Source organism: Gymnodraco acuticeps, unplaced genomic scaffold, assembly GCF_902827175.1.
Source record: "Gymnodraco acuticeps unplaced genomic scaffold, fGymAcu1.1, whole genome shotgun sequence".
NCBI classification, from domain to species: domain Eukaryota; kingdom Metazoa; phylum Chordata; class Actinopteri; order Perciformes; family Bathydraconidae; genus Gymnodraco; species Gymnodraco acuticeps.
Genome location: NW_022989799.1, coordinates 5,138,360 through 5,148,023, shown reverse-complemented (window position 1 = coordinate 5,148,023; position 9,664 = coordinate 5,138,360). Strand labels below are relative to the sequence as shown.

At 45.2% G+C, this 9,664-nt stretch overlaps 1 protein-coding gene across 2 annotated transcripts in view; it reads right to left on the bottom strand.

Moving 5' to 3' along the window:
* Positions 1–745: 745 nt before the first annotated feature.
* LOC117551254 (SERTA domain-containing protein 2-like) overlaps positions 746–9,664 on the bottom strand; it is a 65,233-nt gene continuing 56,314 nt past the window's right edge. For both annotated transcript variants that reach the window (XM_034224062.1, XM_034224054.1), the window contains exon 2: positions 746–2,161. In XM_034224062.1, coding sequence (XP_034079953.1) covers positions 925–2,157 — 1,233 coding nt within the window. In that variant the 5' untranslated portion in view covers positions 2,158–2,161 and the 3' untranslated portion in view covers positions 746–924. The remainder of the gene's footprint in view (positions 2,162–9,664) is intronic.

The window sequence follows — 9,664 nt, the reverse complement described above, 5'->3', positions numbered from 1 at the left end:
CATCGGGTCGGGTACCCGCCGGGTGACCCGCAAAAAAGTTCTTGAAAATCAGACCCGTGCAGGACTCTGGTGTGTGTGTGTGTGTGGCCTATCATTACTATACTTGTGGGGACCTAAATCTGTTTACACAGTCACATGTGGGGACTCGCCTCCTTTATGGGGACAAAATGGAGGTCCCCATGAGGGGAATCATTCATTTTAGGGCGAATACTTGGTTAGGTTAAGGGTTAGGGTAAGTTTAAGGATAAGGGTTAGGCATGTGTTGGTTATGGTTAAGGTTAGGATAAGTCTCCAGGAAATGCATATAAGTCAATGTAATGTCCCCTGAAGTGATGTATACATGGTATGTGTGTGTGTGTGTGTGTGTGTGTGTGTGTGTGTGTGTGTGTGTGTGTGTGTGTGTGTGTGTGTGTGTGTGTGTGTGTGTGTGTGTGTCCACTTGTATTACTATACCTGTGAGGTCAAATAAAAGGACAGCATGACTGCAAAGATCCCCCATGAAGAGAACGATCTGCCGGTCCTCGTGTTTTTTTCTATTTACAGTTTAGGTTTAAGGCTTAGGTTTGGGTTATTCAGGTTAAAGATTTTAAATTAGGATAAAGTTAACATCAGGATTAGGGAATGAATGGAGTCAATAGAGGTCCTCACAAGTATTGAAATACAAACGTATGTATGTCTTTGTTTCCCGGTTACTTCATTTCCATAATTGGAAAGGCGAGCACAGTACATGCACAGTAATGTGTAGGAGTAGTTGTCATAGTAGTACTAATTGACATCACAATCGATGTTTACAATTACCGACCCTATTAAAAAAACATAAAAACAACAAACAGGAATATGCCAAAATCGATTCCTAAATGTTCATTCCAGTCTGTTGTCTGTATGAAACTGTCTGAGTGTTTCCGTGGTGACGGAGTCCGTCAGTCACGACCCCACCAACACCTCCATGATGTGGTCCAGTTCTGTCAGATCAATTTTGAAAGGCTGATTGGCTGAAACCTGGGGGGCGGGGCCACTGTACGGCGAAGCCAGCGATTTGAGGAGGTCGTCCGCCGTCACCACCGGCGACAGTTTGGTGATGCCGCCTGCCGCCACGCCCACAGCCCCCCCCGTCGTGCAGGGGTCAAAGTCATACATGGACGTGTCGATGTCGGCAAACAGGACGTCGTCCAGTGCCAAGTCTGAGAGGAACCCCGAGGGGGAGGAAGAGGAGGAAGAAATGTCTGCCAGGCCAGCAGGGGGCAGCTCTGCACAACGGGCATCAGCTAGCAAGACGCTATCTGCCTCTGGTTTAACTCCCACAGTCCTGCAGTCTCTTGGTAGGCCTGTGTGAGCAGGGGAGAGCGTTTCTAAGGGGGAGGGCTGGGTGAGTGGCGTGGGAGCCAGGGAGGTAGTCTCGGTATTAGCATTAGCTGCTGCTGTCCTTGTTATGGCTGTGGGAGGAGCCAACTCCATGTCACTCAGAGTGGAGGGTAAACAGTCGTTGGACGAGGCCGGCGCAGGGACCCGGGGGGCCGTCTGGCTCAGAAGTGCCGAAGGTAACGGGGGAGGCTGCGGCGTGGGCGGCGACATTGGAGGAGTGGGTGGGGTGGGAGTACAAAAGGCGGAATCTGTACCATCCTCCTCTAGTAAAGAGGCTGGTGTGAGGCAGGCTTCCAGAGGGGCGAGGCAGACCCCTCCATGGTTGGGGCAGGCCTGGGATGCCTGGCTGTTGGGAGGCACCATTGGGTGGGGGGAAGGCGGTGGAACGATCGTCGGCATCAGCAGTGCAGAAGGCTGGGATACCTGCACTGACAGAACACCAAAGGAAGATGGCGCCTCACGGAAGCCCTCGTCCATGGGGTCGTCGGGCTGTGGAGAGGGGGGGAGGAGCAGGGGCCGCAGGGACCCCTCCTGCTTCAGCTCGTCCTGGATGCGGCGCAGCATGTTGTTGATGAGGACCCGGCGCTCCAGGCTGGGCTCCCCGAGGGGCCGATGGCTGTACAGCTTCATGAGGGAGATGTTGAAGATGGTCTGCCGCTGCAGGGTGTACGACACCTTGGACAGGCCCTCTGGACAGAAGCCGAAGCCCCCCCCCGCCAGCGACCCCTCCAGCGTTTTGCCTTCCAACCCCTCTTCATCCTCGCCCAGCTTCCGCTTCGCACCTTTACCGAACATATATCTAGAAAACACAAAATCGGAGAGACTTTAGTTATACCAGAAACATAACAAGGCAATTCAAGCACACAATCAAATGTTTTCTATATTAATCATTTTGTTCTATCAGTTAAAGATTGACCTTCAACATTTCCCAAATCTATGCAAATGTTTGTCCTTTTTGCATAAAAAACTATTTAAACATTATCAAAGTAATTGCCATTCAGCATCCTGTTGATTGGAAATAAATTAATCAACTCATCCTTTAAGCTCTTGCGCCTGGAATGGTGACATTTAACATACTTGTCTGTTCATGAACTATTCTGTTATTGCAAAAAAGATATACACCTGGCCATTGGAGTTTTTGTACATTATGACAAATCCATTAGCCCTCCTGGTTCTCAGCATTAGATCATAATTGTTATACAACATCTCGCCCAACTGAAATGTGACATGTTTACCACCAGAGAAGTGTATATACTGCAACCCAGCAGCTTAACCATGGTGATTCAAAAAGCTGCTTAAACACAACAAGCTTACTGCAATGGGAGATACAAAAAAAAACATACGTTGAAACCAAGGGCAGCTGCACAGTAATGCTCACCGCTGCATACCAGTCACACACACTGGTTATGTAATAGCAGCGTTACCCGCATGAACATAGGCAATATTGAAGCCCCACCCCCCTCCATCCTCCATCCTCCTCCCTCCTGCCATATCTGAATTGCACATTGGGTTACTTATACCACTTTCAGATAGCACGCTGTTTGACCCACATTGGAGTCAACCTGATTCTCACTCCAGAATGCCTGATAAAGCTAATTATTGTATCCATAATGTACTATAAAATAAATGTTGTTTCAGGTTCACCTTTTGGGCTGTCCATCTCTCTTTGTAACCCACACTTTATATGAATTCCCCTCAACTTTTGTCCATAAATTGGTTAAAAGACATCAAAGGTCGGTGTCAGTATTTCCATTCATGTTTTCCGTACGCTAGTTCTCCAAAGCAGGGCAGCGCCTGACGGGTCGGGGAGAGGATGGTGAAGGAAGGTCAGCTGATGCAGTTAATACAGATAGACCCATGACCCGCGCACAGAGTCTGTCTAAATGGTATATTATTGGGGGGGCTGGGAAGGGTGGTGGCACGAGACATACAGTGCATTAGCAAAGGTCCACGCCTTTACATAACATACATTTATATTGCTTTAACAGATCCCTTTGTTGAATCAAACGATCTGATGGTGTCATTATTAGTGCAAAGCAAGAAAGGCAGCAACAAGAACGTTAAATAGAAGGAAGGAGTCGCTGCAGTATGTTTGACTCTAATCCAGGCTGACAGGCTCATGCAGCCAGTTGCTGTCTCCACACGCATGCGCAGTGTGCACATGCGTCTCCTCACACACACATACAACCACACACACAGGAAGTGTGAGCTGCAGGCCCAGTCACCACAACTGGTTGGTTGCCATGACAAACAGAGTCAGCTGGGAATTCACCCGGAGAGATGACAAAGAATGGGATGAGGACACTGGAGGGGGTGTTCTCGGGGGGCAGGAAAGAGGAAGGCGAGGAGCAGGAAGAGGAGGAGGAGGAGGTGAGAGATTGGTCCGTAAAAGGTGGGAGGGCATTGAGCAACTTTGAATCCTCCTCCTTTAAAACTACTGCTCAGGGCCTTTGAGCAAAGAACTCTTCACCTAAAATGATGAAGGTCGGCTCTACAAAATGACATTTGACTGATGTTTGTCGAACTCTTAGACGATCTCCTGTCTTTGCCTTGGACACAACAATGACAGTTTTTTTTTCAATGCTAGCAGGTTAGCTTTGAAGTATATTACGCTTGGGATTTGAATTTGTATCCATGGAAATGGTCACATACCAGATGCTGGTCGGACTGCTGACTGCTGAGATGATTTACAAAATGAGAATGTTATTAACATGAAAAGTGTAACAGGGTATATTTGTTAGTTAATGAGGTGTTTCTTTTTTAACAGAGCCAGGCTAGCTGTTTCCCCTACTTCAAGCTATATGCTAAGCTAGGCTAACCATCTCCTGACATCCATTGCTGACACACAGATATGAGACTGAACTTCTAATTAAACTCTCACTCTCAAAGCTAACATAATCCCCAAAATGAACTTTAACAATCAATCCATTAGGCTTAATTAGCTAAATAAGAGCTCCTAAACATAAGACTATCTAGCAGTGTTATCTTTTATTATACACTACAACTCAGTATATTACAGAGACAGCCAACCTGGCTCAGCAGACAAAACTAAAATGATTTTCTATAGTGCTTTCACTTTATTGAGCTAAACTATAAACTAGCTAGGACAAAGGCTATCAGCTCACTGCCTATTAGCGGCAATGTCTTTCTGTCTAGATACCTGAAATAAGGTCTGTGGTTAACATATGACCTAAGATGGCTCAGTAAATCCCCCACTGGTGAATGTCGGAAGATTCTGTGAGTCATAAAAACGTCAGTTGCTAACAAGTGTATAAATGGGACTACACAATGTCATAAAGCTGAACATTAGCAGCTTTTAGCTTAGCAGTGGTGAAGTCATGTGACCGTGATGTAGTTCTTTATAGAGCTTATTCTCTGCAATATACCGAAATCCAATGGAAAGCTTTTTTTTTTATAGGTAGCCCTGGGAACTTCTAAAAAATCTGCAGTCTTTTTCTAAATAAGGACAAAATGAAAATACTTGTTAATGTAACAGTAGTTATTTTTGATGTTCCTGACGTTTACCCATGCACTACTTGAGTATCTGCATTCATTGGAGCTGCTTTTGAGGAAAATGGCCAATCACAGAGTGTCAAAGAGACAAAAACAGAGAGAGCAACAGAGAGAGTTTCAAAGCAGTCTGCTGCTGTGTGATTGAGAGCTGAAGCAGCTGCACATGTCTTACTGACTGACTCATGGCAGGGTGTTTATACACACACACACACACACACACCATGTATACATCACTTCTGGGGACATTACATTGACTTACATGCATTTCCTGGAGACTTATCCTAACCTTAACCAACACATGCCTAACCCTAACCCTTAGCCTAACAGAGTCTTCACCCTAAAATTAATGATTCCCCTTATGGGGACCTCCATATTGTCCCCATAAGGGAGGCGAGTCCCCACACGTGACTGTGTAAATAGATGTAGGTCCCCACAAGTATAGTAATGCTAGGCCACACACACACACACACACACACACACACACACACACACACACACACACACACACACACACACACACACACACACACACACACACACACACACACACACACACACACACACACACACACACACACACACACACACACACACACACACACACACACACACACACACACACACACACACACACACACACACACACACACACACACACACACACACACACACACACACACACAGTGCAGGGCTGACATACCAGAGGTGCCCCACCCCTTACATTCCACTTCATTATCCTCCTCTTCCCTTCCCTTTTCCTCTTCTCTTTTTCAGTCACTATATAACCTCCTCTCCATATATCATATTGTGAGCTATGTGGGCATATGAACACACCAGACAAACAAACAACAGGTCGTATATGAGTATATGAGTATAGCATAGCTGTGGAGGAGTACTGTGCTCTGAAATGGAGCAACAGTCTTCATTAAAGGTCACTGTAACGCGTCCAGTCCACTGTTGTCTGTCTCGCAAAGAACTGTCCTAAAAAAGGTTTTTCCAGGAAGTAAAAATAGCTCAAGGTCTCTTGAGAGCGTCTAGGCAGAGAAGCAAGCAGCTATGACTAGAAATCAACAAGCCTACATTTTTGAAGGTCAGAACTATTGCTCATATTCTTGGACTGAAGCTCACAATGGATATATTTTCACTTGTAAGTCATTACTTTTGAATTGGAAGGCTACAAATATTACAAGTGAATGTATATGTTAAATGTAACTATATTGACTTCTATGAGATCTAATAAAAATGTATTTAGGAAAATGTCTGCCAGAGTGCAATATCAAAAGAATGATGTAATTATAAATATGTAACAGGGCTGAACGATTAATCGATTTTGAAATGATGCAATTATCAAATCGCAAAGCCTGCGATTTTGTTTTGTTTTTGTGTGTGTCAGTCATCCACACCAATCAGAAGTGCTGTGCTCCACATGTACCAATCATTGTTAACCAATCAGAAGTGGCCCATGACAGAAGGTGATAGACAGATTGATCCAATCACCTGCCAAGTATTTTTGAAATACTTTTCCAAATGGCTTCCAATGGAGCTTTCCTAGATGGTTTGGTGAAACAAAGCATCTGGGTCAGGTTAGTAATGCTCCATCACGTGTTTCTATTACAGGGTGAATCTTAAACTGAAGCTTGACTTTAAAGCAACCCAACGGAAGCTTCATGTAAGTTTAGTTCTTTCACTCGTAGCTCGGGCTGCGGGGGTGCTAGAGACGGGAGCACGTTGATACGACCTTCCTAGCCGGAGTTATGGCCGCATTTTACAATAAACTTCCGTTGGGTCGCTTAAAAACAAATATCGCAATTCGAATCGCAATATCTGTCAGAAAAATCGCAATTAGATTATTTCCCCAAATCGTGCAGCCCTAATATGCAATAAATCAAACCACATCATATCAGATCATAAACATGTTAACTCATCACTTAAGTTTAATAACTACCTATTACTTCATCAATGTATGTAATAAAAAGGTCACATGAAATCTTTCCATTTGCAGAACTTCCTCCTTTTCTCTACCTACTAAGAACGAATAACAAACACATTCATTATCAATATATAAATGGTTGTTTCCAGCAGAGCGATCTGATCAAATCATTTAGTCAAATACGTCTATCATTTTGTGTCCAGCCCAAAATATCACCAATTATCCTGACCCACAGACTGGGCTGAACAATTTCTATATGTTCTGAAAAACGTACAGAACCAACTCAACTTGTGCATACATTGCTGATGATTATCTATCATTGTTTAGGACATCCACAACCTGAAAACTAACCTACAAATAAAAGGCCTACTTGTGTGTGTGTGTGTGTGTGTGTGTGTGTGTGTGTGTGTGTGTGTGTGTGTGTGTGTGTGTGTGTTTGCCAAGATCACATGAAAGGTTTATGATGCCTTCAGGGAAGTTGGCCTTGGTAGTAAAACTGTAATATCAAGCACCGAAAAAAGAGTTGAAATATGTATGCATAAATAGAAAAGTATAAATCTAATCACAACTATACAGCCAATAAGAGTGCTTTATTCATTTAGAACAGAGGTCAGGTGTGTGTGCAAGCATGAGAGTGTGTGTCAGCTAACTGTGCACACATCAGACATGTGGGCTGAGCATATGATTCAAAGAGCTGGCTGGGGTGAGTGTGTGTGTAATGTGGGGTAGTGCGGTGCTACTGGACGGACTGCAGTGATATTATGATCCTGTAACCGGATACGCTGGTTTCCATGCCTAAACTGCACATCCACCCCTCCCCCCACCTCCACATCGGGCTATTTCAGGTTCTCTGGATGCATGGAGTATGGACATGTGGTGCACACTACGCTGCTGCTGCTGCTGCAGGTGGAAGAATGTAGCACTGTGCTGGGTGCTCAGTGTGACATGGATTCATCTCAGCATACGCATGTGCATTAAGGCGTACAGGAGCACATTAATACTGCTTCCTCCTGGCTGTAATGCACCCAGCTTTGCACATGAGGAGGACTCTGTCCAACTCACAGTGTGTGTGTGTGTGTGTGTGTGTGTGTGTGTGTGTGTGTGTGTGTGTGTGTGTGTGTGTGTGTGTGTGTGTGTGTGTGTGTGTGTGTTACCTCATTCACACCAACGCAACTCCGGTTCAAGCGCGTGCTAGAGCTTTTCAGGTTCAGAACCAGTTCTTCGGGTTTAGCTCCGGCTCTTTTCACACAGCCCAGAGTCCGACTGGTGCTGCGTCATTGCGTCATCGTTTGCGTCATGACGTAACCGTTTGCGTGCCTGCTTCATAAAGCCAAACCGCGCGGAAACCCCTCACAGCTCACACCGACAACAACAACAATGGCCGATTGTGCTCCAGCTTCCTCTGTACGTCTTCAGAAGACCAGATTCCCAGTAGGTAGCTGGTCTCTTCAGTGGACCACTGCTGCTTGTTAAGTTTCTCCATCGTTGTGTACAAACTGGATAAAACGCGGGCTTTTTGTTGTTGTTCAGGAGTTGATCGACATAAGCGTGACGTATGCAGTGCTTTTGCTCTAGCCGGACAATTTTTTGGTGCTTGAAACGAACCGGATTCCGGAGCTAGAGGCTGCTCTTCTTAATAGTTTGTTTAGGTCCCTCACTTCCGTTTCGCTTCTCATGCACTGATTCGCTAGCTGAACAGCCAATCAGAGTGATTTATTTTGCCGACAGCCTTTGGCCGGCTGCCCACCGATTCGACATGTTGAATCGGCTGATGTTGGGCGTGATGACTGTGGATGTATAAAGGGAACTGGAAACAGTGTTGGATGCGGGGGGGCCTGTAGTGCAGTAAGTCAATATGGCCTCGTTCTTAAGAGCAAAAGTACCTGTATCTGGGCCCAGAGGGGAAATCACTCTGGATTCGGCTTTTAGCACATTTTAAAAAGTCTAGACCCTAATCATTTAAAGGGGACCTATCATGCAAAATGCACTTTGTGATGTCTTTTATACATACATACAGTGGGGCAAAAAGTATTTAGTCAGCCACCAATTGTGCAAGTTCTCCCACTTAAAAATATGAGAGAGGCCTGTAATTTTCATCCTAGGTACACTTCAACTATGAGAGACAGAATGGGGGGGAAAGAATCCAGGAAATCACATTGTAGGATTTTTAATGAATTAATTGGTAAATTCCTCGGTAAAATAAGTATTTGGTCACCTACAAACTCCACTATGGCCAAGACCAAAGAGCTGTCAAAGGACACCAGAAACAAAATGTTAGACCTGCACCAGGCTGGGAAGACTGAATCTGCAATAGGTAAGCAGCTTGGTGTGAAGAAATCAACTGTGGGAGCAATTATTATAAAATGGAAGACATACAAGACCACTGATAATCTCCCTCGATCTGGGGCTCCACGCAAGATCTCACCCCGTGGGGTCAAAATGATCACAAGAACGGTGAGCAAAAATCCCAGAACCACACGGGGGGACCTAGTCAATGACCTGCAGAGAGCTGGGACCAAAGTAACAAAGGCTACCATCAGTAACACACTACGCCGCCAGGGACTCAAATCCTGCAGTGCCAGACGTGTCCCCCTGCTTAAGCCAGTACATGTCCAGGCCCGTCTGAAGTTTGCTAGAGAGCATTTAGATGATCCAGAAGAGGATTGGGAGAATGTCATATGGTCAGATGAAACCAAAATAGAACTTTTTGGTAAAAACTCAACTAGACGTGTTTGGAGGAGAAAGAATGCTGAGTTGCATCCAAAGAACACCATACCTACTGTGAAACATGGGGGTGGAAACATCATGCTTTGGGGCTGTTTTTCTGCAAAGGGACCAGGACGACTGATCCGTGTAAAG